At 37.2% G+C, this 25,784-nt stretch overlaps 2 protein-coding genes across 3 annotated transcripts in view; one reads left to right on the forward strand and one right to left on the reverse strand.

The window, feature by feature from the left end:
- The window catches only part of CMSS1 (cms1 ribosomal small subunit homolog), a 218,045-nt gene that overhangs the window by 48,157 nt on the left and 144,104 nt on the right, over window positions 1-25,784 (forward strand). The window lies entirely within an intron of this gene.
- The window catches only part of FILIP1L (filamin A interacting protein 1 like), a 183,902-nt gene that overhangs the window by 44,875 nt on the left and 113,243 nt on the right, over window positions 1-25,784 (reverse strand). For both annotated transcript variants that reach the window (XM_079309418.1, XM_079309419.1), the window contains one exon: window positions 22,408-22,586. In XM_079309418.1, the coding sequence (XP_079165544.1) occupies window positions 22,408-22,586 (179 nt within the window). The remainder of the gene's footprint in view (window positions 1-22,407; window positions 22,587-25,784) is intronic.

Raw genomic sequence — 25,784 nt, forward strand, 5'->3', positions numbered from 1 at the left:
AATGAACTTGGATTTCATAAACCTCATTAAATAAATTAAATAAGCAGGTAAGTCCTTTCTCTTAGGCAATGAGACCACATTAAAAAAATAAAAACAAAATGCAAACAAAACCCCACATTAAAAAATCTGAGCTTTATGTTATGATGATCTACATATGACTTTCTGTGTTGTCTTAATGAAGTTTTTATATGTGGCTTCAGGGTAAAATGGCACTTTCAAATTAAAACTACTAGTCAGCCTTTGGGTATGTGTACTTTTTTGACTGGAAGATGTTTTTCAGGGAAAATGCTGACTGAAGCCAAGGCCATGGGTTTTGCTCCTCTCTTCCCTCTTGTGCTGCTCCCAGACTAAACTAGGTTCCGGTATGAATAATCCATCAATATTGACTTTGCTTTTGAGGTATATTTGTTGAGGAATGGGAGCTTGTTGCCAAGTTCTTTTTGTTATTGCGCTTGCCCAAACATATCTTTAGAAATAAAAAATTTGATGTGGTCATTTCACGGAATCCCCCCAGTTTTTCACCACTTCAGTTTCAGATGGACAGTGCTCCCATAAAAATCTTGAAACAAGATACTGATTTTGAAAGTGGTGGTCTCCAAGTATTCTCCTTGATCCTCCAAGGACCACTGGGACAGAACTGTGTGTAGTACTGAAGATCCTCAAGTGAAAAGCAAGGCATGCACAGCAGAATTTGAAACTTCCTTGCATTTTTGTCCAGTCACAGCAGACAGTGTAAATCTTTACAGGTTTTTTGGAAATGCACACTCAGGACAGAGCATGGATTTGCAGTCAATAGACCTAATAAAGCTAATATGCATATTTTTGATGAGTGCAAGTTTCAGCAGTCATCCGTTGGATGGGCAATAGGTGATGTTTAGCATCCTACCAACTTGCTTTCCTTTTACTTAATAGCAGTTCTGTTTAGAAAAGTGGAGAGGGAAGAGTTGGGTGGGGGGGATAAGCCTGTGTGACATTTTCTTCCTGACAGTTATTCATGTAGGTATCTTTCTGTTTCAGTCTCCCAGTGATATTTGCACCAGTGATGGAGCAGACATTGGGACAAAGGATTACTAGTTAATTTTGAGAGCTAAATATATATATGACCGATGTGCTAAGGAAAACACCACCACAAACACCCTCCAGGTTTTGGTAGGGATCCATCAACATGTAGGATTTCTTTTTCTGACACTGGAACTTGCCACGTGACTTCTGCTTTTTGGCCTCTCTGAATTAATCCTGAATACTACTCAGAAATATAAGGAAAAACATAATTCTACATGAATTGCAGTCAGTTTCATAGGACACCTTGGAAGTAACAAACATTGAACCCTAAAATGAAAATTAGGTTTAAAAACAGGTAAAAATAACCCAGCATGTCCAAGAAGAGTCACTCAGTAACAAAACTGTAAATAAAAACAAGACATACTGGATAGTTCCCATTCTTAGCATAACCCATGTCTTCAAGTAATTAATAGTGGCTTTGCAAAATTAAGAAAATACCAGATTTCAGGCTGTGCATCTCCGTTTGAGATTTTAAATGGAGGTGAAAGGTAATTCTTTAGTCTCTGATTATGCAGTTTAGGTAATTTTCTGACATTGAATATATTATTCCCTTTTTTCCCTTTGGAAACCTCTGTCTGCATCTCCTCACATTAAAAATAAGCCAGCAGTCAAAAAACCTGAACCAAACAAGAAAAAAACCAACCTAAAAACCTGAAATCAACCAATTAAAGAAGTGAAAAACAAAACCAGAAAAAGAAGATATCAAGTCACGTAGTGATTGTGATGCTGGTAATCAGTGCAAGAGCAGCAGACAAGAAAATAATGAAGTTTTATTTTAATTCAATTTAATTTAATAATAGTTTTTATTCCATGAAACTTCTTTTGAAGAAGCATATCTACTTTTGTGCTGTTTGTCTTTGAGTGACTCCTTTTGGAAACATTTGATTATTTTAAACTGTTTAAAAAATTCATTTCTCAATGGACTAATTACTTCTGTTTAATTGTACCAAGGTAACTGCTCACTTCTCTTTTAGTTTTCTCTTTTCCCTCCTCCATTCATCTTCTACTCTTTGTTTTCTGCCCACCTTTCTGAAGAATTATCTGCAACATGGTCTTCTCTCGACAGAGAAAACAAGGGCATGTGCAGTGTTATAGATGTTGTTTGAGGTGCACTACTCTGGAACTGTGAAGTGTGGCCAAGCTGATGCTAGGAAGCAGGAATTGCAGGGAGAGAGACTGCAAACCACTAGTAAACTGAGCAATGAGTTTACAAGAAAAGAATGTTGGATCACCAGTGTTGATGCTTGGGTAAGCGATTCACAAAGGAATCTTCCATCTGGAAACTGAAAGGAGAAAAAGTTTATATAAGGTGGCCTTAAAAAAAAATAGAGGTAAAAAAAATTGCTTCTCCAGTACATGGCTGCAGCTATATATTTTGCAGCATGAGTCATAGATGGCTTTATAGTTCTGCACTCCCTTGCATAGGAGGAATAAACTTTGGGGAAGAGGAAGTTAAGGGAAAACAGAAGTGTGAACAACTGCTAATGGTGCTCTCTCTGGCTCCATTCAGTCTGCCATTCCATCATACTTGAAGGGGGTAATTCAGAGATTCCTGTCTTGGCATATAAGTGGCAACATATGTTTGAAACAGTGAGTGGAAAATGTAGGAAAAAAATGACAGGCATATGGCAATAGGAAGGCAAGGAAAAATTTGTTGCCCTAACGTTAGCCACATAATTGGTACACTTCTGAGGGACTGATTTATTTAAAGACAAAAATGTATGCTCCATTTATTCAGGTTTTCTATACGTGGCCTTCATCTTACAGCGCTCTCTGAGGGAGTGGAAGGTGATAAGGAGAGGCTCATAGCCTCAGCCAAGGAATAGAGGGGGAAATCTAGTTGCAAATAGGCAAACCAACCTTCATTCATAGTCTCATTTTAAAAGAGGAAGAATCGAAAGCTTCCTTTATTTTAATATTCAGTTTTGTGCCTTCTTTTTATATTTTGTTTTTACCATATTGAATTAGCTAGAATATTTATGACTTATTTATGGCAACATAAGATGTACTGCTTAATGAATAGAATAGCTGCCCTAGAAACAGGCATATCCAGAATAGTGTTTCCAGCTGCTGAGGTAACTTGCTGGCTTTAGTCAAAGAAGGGTTTCTAGCCACACATATGTCTGTGCACAATTGTAAGCAAAAGGCAGAATCTCTAACTGCATGTGATGTGGAGAGAATATGAGTAGTTCTTTCTGTTTCCTTAGTTACTTTTGTGTGGTGAGTTGAACAATTCATTTCAAGCGAGACTGTTGGGAAGGTCAAGATCAAACCTGGTCTCGTAGAGCTTCTGATGACATGTGAAATGTGTGTTTCTGAAGCTGAAAACTACAATCCACATACTATATTCTCAAAAATGCTTAGGAAGAAATCAGTCTGTTTTCTTTCTATTGAAAAATGATTTATCAAAAACCCTGGGAGAATGTTTCCCACCACATTTGCCTTCAGAAATGTGGCCTCTTTTCTGAAGAGTGGTGAGGCCCTTGCCAAAGTGTAACTTGGCAACTGATTGGTTTTGTTATGCTCCTTATTCCATGGGGATCTTAGCCCTTGCATGGAAAAGGAAAATTGACTAAACGACATTTTAATTTCATTCACTCTCCTTTCCGACCTCTTCTGGCTCTGGGATTTTATGGTCTAGTGGTTTGATTTTGTGATGCTCGGTCTTATGTGAGATTATAAATACTGGTAAATTGATTGCATTATGCTAGCAATTGTAGCTTATTTTGGGAGTGAAGGACAGATGCCTTACCAATCTTATTTAAATTCAGAAAGTATGCTGTATTAAACTGCTAAAAATAGATACAAATCCATCTCTGGCTTTTTACAAAACCAAAACAATGAAAACAACCTACGTAATTAGTATTGTGTCAATAAGTAACATACTGAAAACTTGGGAAATCTGAGCTAGTACCTCTATCTGAGTAAAAGACATCACAAATACTGTCAGCAAAATGAATTAAAACAAATGCTTTGGAAGAAAACCTATTTGTGCTATTCTGGTTGTCACCCATGTTAGTGAAAGGTCAGGAAAATGCATCTGAAATCCATAGGAAGTCTTTGGAGTTAAAAAGGAAGAGAAGAATTTCTAGCTATGTGGATAGAGGAATCAACAAAAATTATTAATGTACTGCTTGTTTGGGAAGAAAGAGGAGACATTTTAAAATAAATTTTAGGAAAATTGTTAAATATTTTCTATTTGGTAGCTTCTGTATGTTTTATTTTACTTACAAGCAAACGTGTTCAATTGCCCTGTAATTTGTTTGGGTTATTTTGTTTGATAGTTGGCTTTTTAGTTTAGTAAATTGACTTTGGTGGAATCACTTCCATGCAAGCAGAATCCTGCAAATGTGCAGATGAAGGACAGAAAGGACCAGGACATGTATCCTTTCTATGAGGCCCTGCCTCCTAATTATGCATCAGTTTGAAGAGTGGGTTTAAAGATGTTTGGTCTTGCTGCTGCTCTGGTCATGCTTTGGTTTCTGAACAGCTGATGGTTAAGGAGAGAACTACATTTTGTATCATAAGCACTTCAGCTGATTGGAGTTTTTCCTTTGATTGGCCATCACACCAGCATAAAATGCTGTGAGCACTTGTCGTGTTTGAGGAAGAGCTTTTTGCTTCAGTAATTGGCTAAAGCATACAAGCTGTGACCCACTGTCAGGTGTCAGAAGGAAATCAGTGCATGGCTCTTATGCCATTGTACTCTACCACAATGTAACTGTAATCTCAAGGTGTGCTATCTTTATGATGTGAGAAACTCCAAATGGTATGTACAGCTTTTTAAAGCAATAGGGTTGTTGCCTGTCTGTGTGCCATGAGTGGCAGTAGAAGGGGAGATTTCAAAGGGAGACATGTATGTGCTGCTTGCCGGGCATGCCACACACGTGCACACGTAGTTATTTCTTGGTGAAATGCTAGCAGTGAGTTGATCCTTTTTCCCTTTCCTTTTCTTGAGTTGAGCAGAAGTTACACTGTTCCATTTTACTTCAATCACCATATAGCGAATGCTGGAGGAGAGACAGCCACTGCTGTCATCCCTCCCTGACTGAAGGTTGAAATCTCTGCTTTTATGCCACCTATCTTTAGATAAGATCCACCAATATCTTGTCTTTTATAATAAAATTAAAAATCCTTCTCTAGATCAGCAGGGCTTTAGGATCCTGTTCTTACCAGGAGTACTGGCAATTAGTTGCCTTCTAAATGTCACTTTTGTTTTTACTGAACTATTAGCTTCTGGATATTTGAAAAAAGCTCTGTGTAGATGTGTAGCTCTACCTTCTGTGTGTCTGACCTGTGGTGGTGCACAGCAGAGGGTGTGAACTGTTTTGAGTATAGTTGTAGATTGAGTTGGATTTGGATATCACGGTGGGGTTCAATCTGCTTTATTAATGCTGACGAGATGTTCTCTCAGCTGCAGCTTCTAATAGCAGTAGATTTGAGCTTCATCAAAACTCTTCAAATTCTTTTATTCAGTGTCATTGGAGTTGTATTTTTCAGTCGCAAATGTAAGCTGTGTTGATTTACTGTACTGGGATGAGTTTCTTTTATGGGTCTTGGGGATCAGTATTCTTGTTTACTTCCCCATCGTGGCTGGAGTGCTGATGCTGTTGTAGATTGTTTTCCATGTTGAAATTTTGCCTAGAGATGATTAGGAATTGCATACTCTGGAGAGCTCTCTGAATAAACTAAAGAGACAACACATCTAATGCTTTGGGGGTTTATTGCAAATTATAATTTGAAGTTTGTAAATATTCTAAGAGGAGGATGCAACATGAGTAGAGTAGAGATCCTATGTAAATATTTGGGCTTTAAAGTCTAGAATGTCTTCTGATGTTGTTTTATACCATTTCCTTTTAAGCAAAATGTTTGTATGTTTTTTAAAGATGTAAACTCCTAAGATGTTAGTTACTAGTGTGGAGAAATTAAAGTGTGCAAAAGTATCTTACCTGTATACTAATGAAATAAATATTTATGCAATATAAATAGATTACAGTAATTAAAACCTAAATGCACTTGAGATTATGGTCACCAGGATAGGAATTTTACATTTCTGATTCATTCCTCCCTGTCTGGGAATAGGCATTACAAACTCCTTTCTCTTTGCTTCCTTCCAGCAATTCAAAATATCTCAATATTGATTTATGTGCATTAAGGGCACCAACAACAGCCATTGCTATTTCAGAGTGACTGGGAAGCAGAGAATAAAAGGATTTGTAGAGCATTTTAGGAAACTTTTCCTAGCATAATATCAGGACTCTTGGCATACAATGCTTAACAGAAGTGTAGGAGACAAAGTGTAGGGTAAGCATGGACAGGATAATTTGTTCTATAATAATGTCTCATTTTGATTTCTAATCAGAAATACATTTGATTTCAAAATAATATTTTTCTCTTCTTTTTCATGCATGCTGCTGAATACTCAAAAACAAATGTCAACCATTTCAGTGCCTTCGTTTTGCATCTAAAGGCTCAGCAGAATTTCCTAAATTTTTGGGCTTAGAAATTTGTAGTTGAAGTGTCATAATCTCTTTATCAATAAAAGAAACAAGCTTTTTGATGTACTTTTAGCTTTGGAATTACCCTGTTCTTATATGAACAGAAACCATAACACAAGGTAAAGAACAGTTCCTGAGCAGCCTTCACTCTCCATTCATGATGCTTTGTGTGGGATGCATTTGATTATGTTCTCTCTTAGCTTATGAAATGTGCAGAGAGAGTAGATGAGCAAATATATAAATAGGTATGGAAGTTTCACTTGCTATGGATGTTTCAGTTGAAAGGTGGAAAGCAATAAAGAAGATCAGATGTGGAAATCTGTAAAATGAAATGTATCTCAATATATGTATGAGCAAGAATATAAGTGTGTATATATATATGTGCATGTGTATGTGTATGGACTTGGGTTCATCTACTGCATTAATGTCAAATCCCAGAAATGTGGTGACAAGAGAGGACCGTTTTAGCTCATGTCAGGACAATGTGCTTTAGTAATTTCTCCATCCCTGGAGGGCTTATTAAGCACTAAACAAAATGTCTCAGAATATAACTGATTGAGTGTTTTAAATTATGCCCTTTTGTTTGGCTCTTGGCCAGCTGCTCATTGCACTGGACTGTGGCAAACAAAACCTGTAATTTACACTGACAGTATCATGCAGTTCACTCTGCAAGCTTCTCAACTCAGAACTTTTATAAAGTAAACATTCAAACAAACCTCAGGTTCTTAATGTAAACACATTTTGTAACTCTAAACTTGGCCAAACAGTTAAGAATCAAATAGAGGTTGTATTTTTTCCCCTTACCATGAAAATGTCATTATATATTTTTCCTTTCCTTTGCTGATAAATGGGGATATCTCTACATGAGTAATGAGAAAAGACAGCAATAATCAAAGAACTTCATTTCTTTCTCACATTTCTTTATTTTTTTTTTTTTAACTGTGTTACATTGGCACTAATTTCCTGTTTTATTTTTTACTACCAAGTGTATCCTAGTGAGGGCTGACACAAATTCCACCATTCATGGCATATCTGCATATCACATTCCACTAGGTCCAAACTCTGAATGCAAAATACGATTTAGTGGACTTCTATGAAATGTATAATTTTCAAATATTTCTGTGATTTTGCTGTTTGCCTTATTTTTTTTCCCAATTTGATGAATTCATTTTCTTTCAAGGGGGTGTTTCCTTAAAACTGAAATGTGAAGTCTAAATGTGTAGGCAGAAGTAGAATGGTAAGAAATCTGAATGGGCAGATGCTGTAGATGTGAAACAGAAGAGCTGGGTCAAAGCTGTTGGTTAATACCTGCACACGAGGGAGAAGTACAGGCAACTGTGCTGCAAATGATTGTGGTGTAAATAAAGAGCCCAGCACAGATTTATCCTGCATAATCAAAGAGAGGTTGTGGAGAGGAGTAGTGACCTAGCTATGTTATCTACAAGTCATCATTTCTGGAGTGGGGTTTTGGTCTGTGTAAAGATGCCTGTCTTTAGTCACTTGAGTGGTGCTATGTTTCCATGGACAGCACTGGGATCTTGGGCACCAACCCCAAAGTGGAGACTCCTGAATGCAGTCCCCCACTTTAGATCCATAGGCTGAATATTGCCTGTAATGCCAAACATGAAACAAAGTTAATTTTTGGTTTCTGAACGTAATTTACAGCTATGCTCAAAAGCAGAGAGGGGACATGAGCAGTTGGAGGACAGCCATGTTATGCTTACTAGAAGGTGATATGATATACCAGGCATAAGATATCTCATGTAAGAATGGAGAAGCAATAACATCTGAATAGGAAGAGAAGGTTGGGATTCTTTTTGAGCTGCAATCAAAACATGTTTTGCCATAATGACTGCAAAAATATGTACTCTTTATAGAGCTGATGACAAGAACAGAAAAGGAAATCAAATTGAATTATTTTAATATTAAGGATCAAAGTATTTTGAGAACAGATGGATTAAATAGAATGAACATTAAAAAATATTAGAGAAACTCATGGGCAATTTTTGTGCATTGGTATCTGCTTAGTACATGCCTTATGAAGTATTTACAATTCCTCCAACATGTAGTTGTTTGTACTCTCTTGTTTTTTCTATTTGTTTTGAATGGAATGACAGTGAATAAGGCTTGGGACCTGTAATGACTTACAGCATCATCATTCCTTTTTGTGCAGGAAAGTGAGGGATTTGTGTTAAATAAGGAAGGAGTGTTACATTGCAAATCATCAGCTTTTCTTACCCACTGCAATTATAACAGCTGAACAAACAAAATAACATGAGAAGTTTCTTAAATAATTAAGGTAGATGTCTGGATGCTACAAGGAAGTAGAATGGTGTTCAAATGGTTCAGGATGGATTTTTTTCTGCATTCCTGGTCTTAGTGTCATCTTGTGTTGGAATCCAGGTATTCCTTGGTCCTAATTTTTGAAGATATTTTAGGATCTTAAATATTAATCATTTTTATTTATGTGCATTCATTTGAAGATTTGATTTGTGATATGTTCTGTCCAGCATTTTTTGAGATAAATGTAACTGAAGATATTTTTAGCATTTTTGCTTTATAAACAAACAGTCTCTCCCTTTCTTCTTGGAGGTAGGAGAGCTCTGCTTTATTCTGAATAATTTTTAAAAGCCAAATTGTTCCCTTGAGCTCAGCATCTTTATTCCTCTCCCCATTATTTTTATGGACTGCTGCATGCCTTATTTCATTGGGAAGTCTGGCTGTGGCTCCCTAGGAGAAAGAAGACTGCATGCCTGAGCTCCTTTCAAACTATGACGCCACATGCTGGTGCTTACTTCTTTAAAATTTGACTAAATGTTTCATTATAGATATTTTCAAGGGACTTATGCATGGGTTCCCATGATCTCATTCTTCGATTTTTAGAAAGAAAAGAAGGAAAAAGTGAAGGTTGTGTGGTATTCTACAGCTATCCAAATATTCAGCTTTTGCAATGTCAGATCAAACTTCTGATATTGCTTCTTCATTTGGGTGCAATAAGGATAAGTAGCTGTTTGTAAAAACAGCATGATTTGCTGCTGAAAAAAAGCTGTCTCTTCGTATAGTGAAACTAAATGAGTTATGGAAGTTTGTTTCATGACTGGATTTGTTTTATTGTCCAATAATGTGCAAGCTACCAGGCTTTCCACACTGTTGGGAGGAGCACAAAGGTTTCCTGCAACATGCTCTTATCGAGGTCAAATCTGCACACTTGCTTCATATACTGGACACTAAATGATAGACAGTTTTCAAGAGCCCAGGACACATGGAGTAATTCAGAAGATTCTTTCTTAAATTTTGGTTGAAATTATCTTATGGATCAAAAAATGGCATTATGATGGATAGACACACAGGCTAAGAAACTCAATTAAAATTGACCTTGGTAAATATCTGTTTCAAACAATTGTATGTAAATAGTCAATCCCTCAAGGGCTTTTTTTATGCACATTAAAGAGGAATATATCCATGCTGAGAAAGGGGTAAATGAACTGTTCTAAGATCAGTTAGTCTTATTTCAGTTCAGATACTAGGATTAAAAGGATAGAATAGCAAATCATTACTTGAGGACAGGTGGGGAAGGAGAGCAGACTTGGCACATCATTCTGCTTTTCCCTCAACTGGCTGGACACTTCTGTATTCACCAGATACATGCCAGTTGTCTTCTTCACTATAGTTTATTTTCTTATTAAAAACTAGTGCTGCCTCCCATTTCCCTTTCATCTTTAAGGACCCACCAGCTAATAAAAGTTCATCAGTTTTTCATGCAAGTTCTTTTAGAATACTTAAATACCATTTAGTCCTGGTAAAGTGCTAGTAAACTTGTTTTGTGTTGTACAGATTTGATTTAAAGCTTTTTCTACTGCAGTTTGGATTCCAGATGGCTTCACAGACACTTTCTCCATAAAGAGTCCAATGTGGAAACCTCCTTGACTCCCAAAATACTGGAATCCAATGCTGTCAGTCAGGGACAAACACAAATAAAAAAGAGATTGTAACAAATGAACCACATTAATTTTATACTTCATTGTTCAGTGGAGAAAGGTCTCCAGACTCTGATTTCAGCCTTTGTCATCATTTTGGATTGATGATCAGTAGTCTAGCATTTATATGATTATCTGTTTATATATGTGCTTCAATGCACAGAAGGTCTGGACATGCTTTTACACAGTTAAATACATTTTTCTTGGTTGACTTCACTTCCTTCCTTTTTTTGTTGCAGCTGTACATGTTCTCTAATTTTGATTCAAGTACTTATCAATAGTGTAATCTTATTTCTCGAATGTTCTTCTCACATAGTTTTGAAGTATAAAGTCACATTCTGTCCATGGTCACATTTACAACTGGACAGACTAATTTTTATGTTGGATTCTTGATATTGCATAGGAGCCCTTTCATCCTTGCTCTTTGACTGTTTGATTTGTATTTGATTTTTAAAAAATTCTGCTTGTTTGAAGTGCTCTTTGGTTAGACAAAGGCTTTGCTATTTCCTGTCAAACTTCCATTACCTGCTTAAATTCTTTATTTCCAAGAATACACAATTTTAATGATTGCAACTCTAATTGGTGCTTCATCCTGAATTGTTCTTGCATCTTCACCTGCCAACTTTCTGTTGAGTTTAAATAGTCTTCATCTTAATTTAAGCTTAAATACCAGTAGCCTGTTTTTGTTTTATTTCAGGTAAAGTTGTGCATCCTATTCCAAGAGTCTTCTACAGTCTAATAAAACTGAATTCTTTCTTTCTGCATCATTTTCTCAACTATGTTATGAAATATAACTGTAATGCCAGAACCTGTACTTTGGTACTAGAACTATTTCAGAGGTGTAGCCATGGAGACAGCCTTGTTGTCAGGTGGCTTAAAAGCTATTTTTTTTCTCCAAGCACTTTGAAAATTCTTTGGTATCTCGTTATTTTTATCATGAACAGCTCCTTCTCAGTTTTTCCCAAGAAATTCTCTGGATATCTGCTGTGTATCATAAAACCACCTGTCTTTGCATTTAGTAATCAGAATACCCAAGGGCAAGGTTGTTTGTACTGTTTTGAGATCTTTGCATATGTAACCGTTAAACGACAGACTTTAATGAAATGCTGGCTATGAAATCTGATATTATATGGAATTAATTGCATTTTAAGACTGGTTGCAGACAAGAAATTTAGACCAAACTAATCTTAAAATTTGATAATCCTTATAAGCATATGTGGAAAACATGCTGATTTGTGTAAAATAAATATATTATTTTATGCAACTAGTAAAAGCTCTGTTTGGAATGCCCTTTTTCCTTTCTTTGTATTGGAATGCCCACTTTTCTTACTTTGCATCTGAAGTTAATACAGAGTGAAAGAAGATGGGAATTCACAGAGATCAGGATCTTGAAACTAAGATAGGTTCCTTTGATAAAACTATTGAGTTACACACCATGCTGTTGGATATTTGTAAATGATGTGTTTCAAAGTGGTATTGCAAACCTCTGGTAAATGGAGGGCTTAGGAAGCTAAATCAGCTCAGCATTTGTGCCTCTCTGTAGGTTCAGTTCTGTATATTTCAATCATCCTTTATTTCTAGACCAAATGCTACACTGAGGGAGACCTGAAACTCATATGGATGACCACAGCAGTTTTCATTGCCTTTTCAGGAGAATTGAACTGTGTAAACTCGGAGTTTACTCACTTCTTCTTCATTCACAGATAGTGTTGGCTGCTACATTGTGTTCAGAGACCATGAGAAGACTGGGTACTGAACCAAAGACAATCTGTGTAGGGTTGATATTTCAATAAGAGTTGGTGATGACTAGCAATTATTAACATGGATTTATGGATATGGTGCTGTATTACAGTGGTGAAGCTTTGATAAACATGTTTGCAAGGTCCGTGAAGTTTTAATAGAGTGGTTTTCATTAACTTTATGTATAACCTATATTTTTTATTGGCTATACTTAAACCTACCCCATAAGGATTTTGGAGGTTTATAACAAACTTAGAGATATAAAAAGTTAAGTAACTTTATCCAGTGAGTGTGTTTATCCAAATATGTCATCAAATTTCTCAATTTCCCTTTTAGAAAGCCAGTTAGGGACAGACTGACTCATTCTCCTGTCTGACAGAACACAAAGACATCCAGAGTTTAACTGGCAAGACTGTTGAAAAAAAGGGAGAGTTTTAGGATTTCAGGGAGTGGGTCTTCTTGGTTCCTCAATTAGATGCAAGATGAAATTTTGAAATGAGAAACATGTGGAATCTTGTCTAAACATTTAATAAATTATGTCACAGTTTCCTGATGACTTAAACGCAGATTGTAGGATCTGAACATTCCTAGAAGTCATTTTAATTGTAATAAATTTATACATCAGAATAAGGTTTACAGTGCTCAAAATTTCCTGATAACCCTGACATTTTTAGCAAACAAGTCAGAGTGAAGGGAGAGGAGGGTGCTTGGTGTCCATTTCTACTAGGTTTTATTTCCTTTTCCACAAGGTTCTCTGGATTTGTTCAGACTATGAGGAGGAAGGAGGCTAGCATCATGTGTAATGAAGTGCAAGTGAAATGGTAACAATTATGGTGTACTGAAATGGAAGGGTGTAGTTCAAGAAAAACAGGGTTTAGTACCATTTAGTACCTGATAATGTTTGTGGGGTATGTGTTTTTCCCCAATGACTTGAAGATGCTGTGAATCAAAGTGCTGAGGCTAAGGAATTCTCCAGTAGCATATAAAAGCCAAGGACCTTGACTGCTTTTAGAAGCGAAGAGCCCTATTTTAAGTTGCAGATTTTTAATCAGCTCATGTAATTTCTAGCAAAATGTGTGACTTGGGTGTGTTGGCAAGGAAGTAAATAAGGCAAAGAGCAGCTTTAGTGATGTGCTTTTGCAGTGCCTTGAGGAGTTGGATGCTGTCTCTGCTGAAGATGCTCAGTGGATCTTGGTCAGAGAATGAGAGCAGGCCTGTGCAAGGTATATCTCATCAAGCTCAGGTACATGTTTTAAAACAATCATGTTTCTGGATTCAGTGAGTTTCCCTTCTCCAACACCAAGGCAGAGTCTGGGAGAAGGCAACTGATGCTAGGTCAAATCTGGCAGACATAAATCAGTTAACTGGGTAATTTCAGTGTTATTGTCCTTTTGGACTTTTAATCTATTTTGGTGAGGGGAGAGGAATAAAAGTTATCTATGGCAGTATACTTCCCCTGACATCACTCAGTAGTCATCATGACTGTTGAGTTTGGGTTTTTTATCTGCTTGTTGCTGTTGTTGATGATCAAGTTATGGTTCAAGATTCTTTAGTGCTGGAGCTTTCCCTTGTCAGAATGTCTGTGCAAGCTTCAGCTTTTACCAACCATGTTTCCCATCATAAACTTTTCTGTGGGAGTGTGAAGGGACTGATTAATTCTCTGCCTGCTTAGTCTTTGGAGTTCCTTCAAGTTGTGTCTCACAAGGGCCATTGTGTCAGATTTTATCCCAAGGTGTGAGAGACACCTACCACAGAAGGGGAGTGGGCAGTTCTCCATTTGGAATCATCCTGATCAGCAGACCTTGCTGCAGCCCACTCAAACTCTTCTCCTAGGGTTTTATCTGCTATGGATCTCTCTGTTACCAAAATGGGGTGCCTTAGGGTTCTTTTTCAGTCTTACCCAAGTATTTAGCATCTTTCAGTAGAGGAAGTACTGTATTAAGCTATTAAAGAGAATTAATTATTGAATGAATAGAAAAGAATAATTTTGTTTATGACAATATAACTTTTATAGAGTATTTCTAGAGAAATTAGGACTTTTCTCTATTATGGACATCTGAAATGAGAAGTAAAATTGTCAATACTGAGTTTGGAGAACAACTGTTGCAAGGGAGACGCTACATGGTCTGGTAGGTTTTCTTGTATCTACTCCCATTTGCTATAAAAACAGAGGTTCAATATGTCCTTCCCAAAGTTTTAGATAATTTCGGTGGCATTTTTCCAATCTTCTTAGTAGAAAGGTACAAATATTGATCATAGTTTTTCAACGTGTTCACATTCTTTATCTTCAGACTCTAATTAAATTGTGTTACCTTGTCCCAGTCTGTGGTGTTTTTCTGAAAGGCTCTAAAATGTGCATTTCAGGATCAAGAAACAAAATAATGTATGTACATGAATGTCAAAATTGCCATGTGAGAAGATTTGGGTGTTTATTTTTAGCAATATTTTTTAAGTAATCTCTTGTTCTTAACAGATTTGAACTGGATCTGAACTAAATTGCTTCTGATCTTTTTATTTATTCTCTGTTTAAAATTACTGTCTCAGCAAGAGACTGAAGCTGAGACATTTTTCTTAAATTGCTGCAGTCTCCCATGCATGGTTCTTTCATTTGTGTGTGTGTAATACCCAGAGGTTTTCTAGCTGGGCATAAATGCATTGCAGCTCACAGCATGCCATGGGAAACTTGGTTGAGTTTAGATCACAAGTCTTGGTAACTGATGTGTGACCTGCATTCTAAGTTCTCATGGCCATTTTCTCCTGCCTGTTTTTAAGATATGAAACTAATTATAGCACATGTAAGTCACTTAAAATTTTCTGCCACGAGAAAGATCTTAACTTCATTGAGATTTCTCCTCCTCCACATTCAAACAGGAGTACATCTTTTCCCATAGCAAAGGCTTATTTTGGAAAATTATGAGAATGTCAAGTTTTCTGTCTTGGAGAATGATTTAGGGGTTTTTCTCTCTGTCTGATGTTGTGTGTTTGCTTTTCAAAGTTACAGTAACAAAATCCTGTTCCAATTTCTCCCTCTCTCACAGCCCCACCCTGCAATGAATCAGAAGTGCGCCCTGACTTTTTTTGGTCACAGGTCTTGGTACAGTCATCTGCTTCTATTGTTGCTTATGATTGGACTTGTTATGGTGTGCCACACATGGAGTGGTGCACTCAGTCTTATTTGCCAGCAGTGAGTGCCCCGTTACTGAGGACAGGGCCTCCACATGAGCATATTTGGCCTGTGCTTCATTGCCCATGCTGGTCTCTGCTTAGGTGTTGATTTACAAGAGCCATAAATATGCTGAGACTTGCCAGCTTAGAAAGGTCATCCTTCCCTTTGAGTTCTGACGTGAGGGTTAAAAGTGCTGACCAGGGCTACCACCCTGGTGGTAAAGGGTGGCTTTCCACAGCTGTCCCTTCCAGAATTTGTCCTTTTGCAGGGAGAGCAATGAGCATCTCTTTTCCCACACATGAGGGGAGAGAGGAGAGCAGTGTAGGAGAATGTCCTTTAGCTAAGGTTATTCCTCCCCATCCTCCAAGTGTGCAATGATAATATTGGTTTCTAATAGTGATAGTGTGCCGGGAACAGTGAGCAGACATGTTATGTGCCCAGAATTTTAAACAATGTCTAAATACAACTCTGTTTGTCTGTGTCATTCCACCAATGTCAGTGGAGTTCTATGAGAAATGCTTGTCATCTAGATCTCACATCTCCTTGCTGATGACAGTAGGTGGAATTTAATTGCATCACCAATCTAGAAATTCTCAGTTACATTAAGGCTGAGCCCTCTTTCTATTTGTATTTATTCTTGGATTTTTGCATTGAAAAGAACATAATGTGACCTCATTTAACAGTTTTAGGATCTTAACCCTAAATTCTATTTATTCTATTTATTTGCTTTAAGATAAAGCATTTTTATCTTCCATCATGCACAAAGGCTGTTGTAAGCATCTTCAAATCCTTGAATTGTGACAAAGATTTGATTTCACAACATCTGTTGAAAGTTATGTAGTGCAACAGTACATAGTTTTCCACATACAAGCATGAGGTAATTGATCTGTGTACATCACTTCCATGAGTCTCTCCTCGTGCCTCAGTGGTGTTATTAGTGGGACTGTCCCATTGGAGTGTGATGTAGAATAAGAATGCTAATGTGCTTGTGCTGGGTCTTTCTTATTCACCTACAGAACACAAGATACCCATGAAAAAGGTCAAATGTACACAGATCTGGCATCCATTTCACAACTTGCAAGACATAGTCTCCAGCATATGTAATACATATAATTCATTGCCAGAAAGCTAAGAGGAAATGATTGCATTTGAGTACAATGCAATCTACAACAATAGTTTAGTGTGCACGAAATTAAAAACCTCTGGTAACACGTGTAGAATAAATAAGTTGACAGTGTTTATTTTTACTGCAGCTCTCTGCAGAGATAAGGTCCTGCTTCTTATAATATTTAATTGGCTTCATTAAGAAAAATAGCAAATATTAATTATACCCACTCTTCCAGAATATTGAATTTTCCAGAGCTGGACATGGAAAATATAATTGTTCCAATGTATAAATGTGTTTGAATTAAAGTATAGCATGTTATGCTGGCAACTAATACACTTCACTTTTTTAGTTAAAATGGTTCCTTCTTTCCTTGATACCCTGTCCTGAATTTCAAGCACTGTTTACTTGCTCTACTGTGGGTAGCAGTTACTTTCATCTGACACTTTAAAATAAACCCAAAACACTTTGCCTAGAGTTCTCAGTTTCATGAAATTACCTTTCTTACAAACTCAAACCCTGAGCAGTCTTGCAATATAATTTAATTTTGGTACAGTTCCAGTGTGATGTTTAGTCCATGTAATAACATTGCATTAGAGTCTAAGAGTGCACTGTGAAGGTAAACAAGAGAAAAAAATTTAGTCTTAATTCAGTATTAAGCATGCGTCCAAGGAAGATACAAAGAAGGGTGAAATAGCTAATGTGGAAATGATCAAAAAGTATTTTTTAAGTGAGGGCTTGAAAAATGTTTTCATTATTTGGAAGTACAGAAAGATGTGTTTGGCTTATTTGGGTGTGTGTTTGGCTTGTTTGTTTCTTTTTTTTCAATTAGATTTTTTTTGGAAGTGTTATGAACAAGAATTTGTGCAACTGCAATGTAGGAAGGCTCAGGTAAAAATGGGTCCAGGTACAACAGACAGATTAACAAGTAGGTACCCCAGTTTTAAGAATGGAGGTAATAGAGAATTTTAAGGATGAAGCCAAGGGCTGAGGGTTAAAAGACTTCTCAGGGAGTTAGGAATGATGACAGGTTGCTCATTTGGTGAGATTTGTTGTTTTGTTGATGGCTGGAGTACACTTTGAGTCATCATCATAGAAATGATGCCTGACTTTGTTTTTCTGTGAGGAGAAGCACAGAGAGCGCATGGATGTAGAGAAGACATAAAGAATGAGACTTGTGGAGTGCTATGAACAGAGCAGAGGTGGACAATGGTAAGTTTCCAACTCAGAGTACACTGTGGAACATTCAGAGAAGAGCCCAAGCTGGAGTCACAGAAACTTGTCGGTAAGATGGCACGGAAGTGCTGAAAGTTCATTTGTGCCCAAGGCAGCCAAATCATCAGAGAAAGTGAATATGGATTAAGTTCAGAGCTTTTCCAAAAGAGATGTTATTAAGCTTTTTTTGAGAGCAGTTTTAGTAGAACATGGTGCAGAAGCCAGACCAGAATAATGCCTACAATGAAACTGAGGGAACGGGTCTTGTGGTGAAGATGCCTGAGTTTGCATCAGGAGTCCAGGCAGCCAGCACAGTCACTGACTTTGGGGATCTTCAGTAGCCAGCTGGACAAGGATCTGAGCAACCTGCTGTCACTGTGAGGTTAGCCCTGCACTCAGCAGCTTGTGCTGGAGGCCTCCAGAGACAGTTGCAACCTGTATCACTCAACAGGTTGCTGTATTAACTGACTGACAGTGAGGGTGGTAGCAGCTGGAGCAAAAAGCAGTGTTTTGTGATGTTTTGTTAGATGAGAAAGATTACAGGTGTGAGACTTCTGCAGATTAGGTTTCGTGGAAAAAGACCCTCATATTAGTAGATGATCCTTAACCTTAAGATCTTATTAATTCCTTCTATACCAAATGCAGAATTCTGTGCTCATATTGGAATTCCATGAGCAAAATTTATTATAACTGCCTTTAAAAATTACATTGCTTATCAGCGAGCTCCTTTTTATCCCTATTTTGTTGAATAACATTCAACTCTTAATGGATATATCTTCATAATAAAGCTTTACCTTTATATAGTTGAGAGTTTGTATAGAATATGCAAAGTTTGAAGGTGGAATACACCTACACATTGGAACATTTCTTCCTTTCATCCAGTTTAACTCTCAGGTACCTGTGATTGATTTATTTTCCTCATACCTTTCAGTAAATGGGAAATAGCTGTGCTTAGATAATATTTAAAACTCCTTGAGATATGCAGTGGAAAAGGACTGTGTAAGTGCTAAGCATTCTACTATTTTGTTCTTTTGTTTGTTTTTTTCTTTTTAATGTGTGAGATGGAGAGTACTGTGTATATGCATAAATACTTGTATACATATGGCATGTATTTTCAAACTGGGAACATGCATATCTGGAAAACCTTTTAGTTTTGTATTCTACCCTTGTAAAATGTTTTCTAAAAGAGCAGCTTTATTATTTCACTGTGCTGCAAAAATATGGAATGTGGATAAGTGATTTTGGACAAATGCAGACATCCTCAGGAAGATACGATGGACTCTGCATCAGAGTGTAAAGTAAGTATTCTTCATAGTCCTTAATCCTGCTCTCCATCTTCCAACCCCTTAAAATGCCGGAGCTTTTGAACAAGGCCAGTAGTATTATGGCATGATTCTTCAGGTGCAGCTAGTCATCTGTGTATACAGCTTCTGGACTTACTATGTTTTAAATTCCTCTGAACTTTGGTGCTGCTGTTTATTTAAGGTCTAGCAATACAACAGATTTTTCCCTTCTGGACTCCAGTTGACTTGTCCACTGCACTACTATGCACAAGTTGTTTGTCTTGGTGTTCCTGTCTGGTCTCCACACACACACACAGAATCATTCATGTTGAAGTGCAGGAAAGACCTATCCAGTTGTCCATTGGCCTCTCTTTCTCCACAGAACTTTTCCTCATATGACTGGGGTTTGTCAGGCTTGTGGCTTGTTAAAGGCCCCATTCTTTAAAAGTGTGGCTGAAGAAGAATCACTACAATGACAGTAGTTTAGTTTTACTCTTTTCTGCTAAAAGTCTGTAGTGAAGACTGAGACTGTTCAGTTTGAAGATTGGTCTTTGAACTACAGCAGGACTGTGGAGGATTCGTTTTTGGCTGGCAACAAGAAAAAATCTTGAAATGCCTAAAGGGTTAACATTGATTGCTAGTCTGGTTTTCATATATAGAAAGTTTTCACTTGTCCTGTCAGGAGCTTATTAACCTCCCAAATATGACAATGTACAATTACTGAGGACAGTCTTTTTGCCTTACTGTAAAGTCAAATTCTTGAATGTTAAGATCAAGAGCTTTTACTAAGCCATTGAAGGCTCTTACATTTTACACAATCCAGACATTAACTCTTTCAATGAGAGATGCCATCAATGAAGGGCATGAAGCATTATAAAGGCTGTAGAGGTGAAGGGTTGTCTAGTTTATGTAAAACATGATCATCTGATAAATTAATCACTAAAATTTTCATTTGAAAATTCTTCAGTTCTGTTTCTCCTGAGCACACAGGCAAGAGAGAGGAAGTGCTTTCTTTCTGCCTTATTTGAAAATATATCCAGAACAGCTTGTAAGACTTGAATCTAACTAATAATTTCTTTGTTCTTGCCATAAAAAGTAGTTTTCAGAATCTCAGCATCACTGTCTCATAACATCTAAGTTTTTTTTGTCTTGATCACATAGTTAAGTATTATTTATGTACCTTCTTTGGCTTGTATATACTGTATACCTCCAAGGATATTTTTAGCATATACTGTAGTCTTGCTTTTTGATAAAAGCAAGGCACATCTTTGGTTAATTGAAAGTCAGGGATTTTGCTTTGAACTTGAAATACTGTTTGGAATGCTATATATTCATCATATAGAAAAGGATATTGCTTCTGGCTAAAAAAAAATAAGGTAATCAGTGAATATTGCCTGCTTTTTTTCACTTGTATTGGGGGTAAGCAAAAACTCATGTCATTGCTTTATGTGTGAAACATTTCATAGAGTTCTATTTGTTCTTAATCCAAATGCAAAGTTTGCATCCTGAGAAAATGAAAATTAGAGTAAGAATTTTGAAGTGGAAGAAAAGGTCACTTTGCCATGTCAAACAGGCTCATGTAAGAAGAGCTGTATCTTAACTTGGTGACTGTTTTTTTGGTTGTGGGGTTTTTTTGTGGGTTTTTTTCTGTTATGGCAGGCAACTGTGTGGAGATCTTGATGGTGACATTACTTGGCAAACAATTTGGAATTAGCTCAACAAGTGACATCATACCCCCTTAAGGTTTTCCACATAAAATACATCCTCAAAAAAAAAAAAAAAAAAAAAAAAAAAGACTTAATCTGAAATCTATTATTGTATCCTCTAAGGGCTCTTTAAGCACCTCAGCATTCCCCCTCTTCCCACCATTTTCCAGGCAACTTGACTAAAAGTAGCAGACAATAGTGGTAAATGCTTTTCAGTCTTCTTGGGAATGGGAACAAAGGTAAGGCAGAGGGGGAGGAATAGAGGGATATAGAGGAGAGACAGGGAAGAGAGTTTTAATCCCATGTCTATCCTGTTTAAAAAAAATACTCCAATGCTCAGTCTTTTCCTCAGTCTTTCCCCAGTGTGAGCACATTGTCTGATGTAACATTTTGCCACTCCTAGCAAGTGGAGTTGTCAAGCTCTGTCTCTGAGAGATGTCTCAGATTTTGAGGGGAAAACAGCAGAGATGAAAACTTCCCTTGATCTCAGGGTTTGGTTCCTGATTGATGATCATTCCCAAGAACAGTTCCTAGTATGTCCTTTTCTCAGTGTGCCTAGGCTTGCCTGCATCTGCACCCATTTTTCTGAGAAGCAAAATGTTTTCTTCCCCAGCCTCTGTAGCTGCGAGCCGTAAATCCGGCTGTGTGCTCGTGTACTGCCTTTGATAGATGTGCAGGAGAGAGGTGCAGCACACAGGGTAAGTGCTGCCAGAATACATAGGACATGATGTTACACAGGCCAAGCAAAGGAAGAATTATCTATGCATAATGAGAGTTTAGAATAGGCTTGACGTTCTCACACCCAAACATTTCCATCTGTTCCTAAGCGAAAGGAAACTGAGACAATATTCTCCTATCTTCTGGGCTAGCTACACAGGGAATAGGAAATGTTATTTGATTTTTATTTTTTTTTCCTTACAATGTGTTCAGTTTTATTCAAGATTCAGAGAAGTCACAGTATAAAGTGACTTCTTCTATAGGCAGTAAATAACATTGAATGCTTCTTAATTCTTCTGAGAATTGGTGTTGAAACTGTAATGCTGCTTAAACAAGCTGTAGCACTTTTAGGTTACTCTTAAAAATAAAGCTGTTTTTATGAGTTTTATGCCAATCCTGATGTGAGACCTTTGTCATTCTTACTTTAAAAGCTTTCTGGAAATTATCCTCTGTCTTTGCTTTCTCTCTATGTATTTCTGTGTTTTGTCCGAATATCTCCTTTTCCTCATATCGTTTTCTTCTGCCATGAAAGGCTGCATGCCTGATGATGTGTTCTGTTCCTTACATACTATAGTGTGTACCAAGCTTCTCAATCACACTGAAAGGTTCACCTGCTTCCTGTTGGTTATAACATCATACATCTGCATGACTCCCTGTATTTTTGCAGTGTAACATCCCAGATCCTGCAGCAGTGCTGAAAAATCTGCCAACTGTTTGACCTACCTTGCTGGCTGATGGAGATGTAGACATTATTGTTTGTTAGAAGTCATAATATTATGTCATAACTAACATAACATCAGTCATGTTTGCACAGCTCAACTCTCAAAATACAATTCCACAAATATGTCTGATTTTTAGTTGATGCAAATAAGAAAGCAGAGATTCTTAGATGTTAAATTGTACATACTACTTAGTACTACGGTAAGAGGTAACCTTACCTTTCACATTCTTGTTCCAGTAAGTTTGTAAACTCATCACTTTTTTCCATGTATTTGCTGTGCTTCCTCTTCTCTTCCTCTAGTTCATACAGTGTCTGTCTGTGTGCTTTTTCTACCATAAGAAATTGTTCTAGCATTCTTCTGTGAACTTCTTTCTGTTTCTCTACAACTTTATCAAGCTGCAAAAAAAAAAAAAAAAGGAAAAACTCCTGAAGTATTTTGAAACTTTTGCTTTCTTGGGCTTTCATTAGTGCAACTTAATAATAATAATAATAGTAAGCCTAGTAACAAAGTCATCTGGTATCAGTTTAATTCTGTCAGTCTAATCCCAACAAATTAGAAAAATAAGGTAATGTTTTTCAGGACCCTTAGTCACCTTCCTTTCCTCCTCCTGGCATGAGGCATCCTCAACTTCTTTTAGCTAATTAGCAGTTACTATTTCCAGGGTTGTGCTTTTCTCATTGATCACTGTGGTAGAGAACCAGATGTCTTGGCAGAAGAAGCATCACCCAGTGCTTCATACAGTGGATGACTGACTTTTGGTTGAATAGAGATAGCTGCCTCACTTATAGCTACCTAGGAAATAAGAGCATTAAATTGTTTTTCTGAAGTAGATCCAGAAGCAGTTTTCTGGTTTCACAGTAAATGCATGGTTGTGCCAAGAGCACTGTCTCTTGTGCTTACTTTGACTATGGCTCTGGGTTTCTGGAATAAGTAAGTGCTGAATTTTTTAATGGTTAAAAGTATTTCTTTTTAGTGCATTTCCTGTTATGTTCCTTATATTGCATGTCTTCTTGAGGTCTTTCTCTTTCATATGGCACCTTTATAGCACGGTTTGAGCATAAAATTCCCCTCCCTTCCTGAAGGATTTCTGCTTATCAGAATCATTAAGGTTGGAAAAGACCTCCAAGATCATCAAGTCAAATTTTTGGCCAAACACCATCATGCCAACTAAACCATAGCACTAAGTGCCATGCCCAGTCATTTTTTGAACACATTCAGGAATGGTGACTCTATCACCTCCCTGGGCAGCCTATTCCAATGCCTGACCACCCTTTCAGTGAAGAATTTCCAATTTTTCTAAATATTACTATATGGTGATATTTTTATATAAATTGTCTATTTTAGCTTTTGGCAATAATTTTTAATTTTTCTAAACCACAGAGGTATTGGCATAACCGTTCACTAGACTTATGCTGTTAAAATAACACCACAAACTTAAACAGAAAACTGTGATTCTGAGGGTTCTGTTTCAATTTTGAATTCAGTATGTGACCGAGTTGTGCGAGTGTGTGTGTGAAACCGTGAGTGGTTTTCCTCCTTAGGAATTACTGATCTAGTTGAATTTTCAGGGAGGATCACTGGAGGCCATCAAAAGATCTGGGAAGAGTCTGTATTTGTGAGCAACATTGTTCCCTGCTTGTTCCCCATCAGAGACTTCAACACAGGAATCCTCGTGTCCTTTTTGAAAAAGAGAAATTTTGAGCTCACAGCCCAGTGCCTCCCTTTAACCACAGTCTATTCTAGTATGTCAATCTGATTGTAGTGTTTCACTCTATTAATAGGAAAGAATTCACAAATGGGTAGTGTGGGAAGCAAAGCTAGTTCTGGTTCTCTGATGTTTCCCCCACAAGGAATTATATGTGCCACAAGAAGCACTGGGGTTTCAGATTCTTAGGGCCACTGCTTGTTTTGGATAATTTAATTCCAGGGAGTATGATTAATTATCTTTTCCTCATGTTTATTCACAGTTTGGCCAGTAGAAATGGTGACAGGGAGAGCCAGAATTCCTAAACATGAGTTTCTTGAATGAGGATATCCTCAGTTCTGCTTAAGTTTCCAACTGTCCTTCTACTTATCTCAGCTTCTTTTAAAGCTATATGTATTATCTTATGTTCCTCCTAAATTATTATTAACCCTTTGTTGACACTGCTATGAATGAAGAAAAATGAGCTATTGTCAAAGCTCTGAAAATTATTTGAGTCAAAAATATTCCAAAAAAAAGTGAACCATTTTTTAAAACTTCCTGCACTTTCTACTTATGGCATTAGAGTCTTTTCTGTTGTAACATAGCTGAACTTGTTTCCTGCATGATCAAGAAATATGAAGAAACCTGTGATTATTTATTTTGGTGCTATTTTGTGATGCTCTTACAGCAGATCATTAAGATTTTTTTTTTTTTATCTTGTTCACTGATAATTTGTATGCTTTACCCTAGCAAGGTGAATACTTTCTGGAATCACGATCTTGAAGCAGGACCTCCCCTGGAAAAACATTTCTTACCTAAACCCTTGCATATGCAATCTCTCTTAGTGAGCAAGAGTCGCCTTATACAGGAATCTTTTGGCTGTGCTTTCTCTATCTTTCAAAGCAGTTGAAGACTGGATTGCCTTAAAAGGTCAGGTTGAGGAAAACTGTCCGTTTTAATTTCTTCACACTCTCCCTTATTTTACCAGAAGTGGAAATTTTAAAAATTGAAATCTGTTGTTTAGCTTCTAACTTACCAGAAAGATAAGTTTTATCAATCTTCCCCCCACCCCACCACCCAAAATTTCAGAGGGGTTTTTGGAACAGGTGTTACAGATACTTGAAGTGCCATTGCCTAAGTTTCTAATCCTTGTTGTTTTAAAGATGATGCAGTCAGGTGAATATAAACTGTTGTCAGAAAGCAGTCAGGCTCCTGATTTTTGATAAAGTTCTGATGCAGTGCTGCTTGCAACTATGGCTCTGTTTATGATTTGAACTGGGCAACAGCTTTCCATGAGTGCCTGCTGGTCTCAGCCCTCAGTGTGAAGTCAAGCAGGCTGCATGGATGGGGTGAAGAAATTAAAGGCATTTATGTGGATTGGACCACCACTTTTACAGTATATGTAAAAATCTGAGGGGATATGTAAATTGCTGTCTTAAGAAAGCACTGACATTTCTGGCTACAAGCTGATCATAAATGAGATAATCCTGTTTCCGAACATATAAATGCTTGATTGAGATGAGGGTTAGTCATCAGCCAAGCAACATTAACCAGGTCCTGCTTCTTGCATCGTTTGATGCAAAGGATGTGGGACCTGCAGAAGGGTTTTATATGTTCTGTATATTTTGTTTGCTCTAGAGTACTTGTTTAATGGCTACAGGAGATTCATTCAAGCAGTAGTCTAAGCAGCATATATGCAAAAATAAAAGTTATTAATTCCAGGGTTTTGTTTTGCAGCTCTCTGTACTTTACACTTCACAGTAGCATATTTGTCACTGTTGAGATTACAAGATTTTGAATTACAAGAAGGTGTTTGGGATGGGTGAAGTGTGTATTCAAGGCAGGGAATTGGAACAAAGAATTTTAAATGGGAAAAAGAATAGTGCCTTGGGGAGATCTGCTCACATGA

The sequence above is a fragment of the Erithacus rubecula genome, assembly GCF_903797595.1.
Source record: "Erithacus rubecula genome assembly, chromosome: 1".
Classification (NCBI taxonomy): Eukaryota; Metazoa; Chordata; class Aves; order Passeriformes; family Muscicapidae; genus Erithacus; species Erithacus rubecula.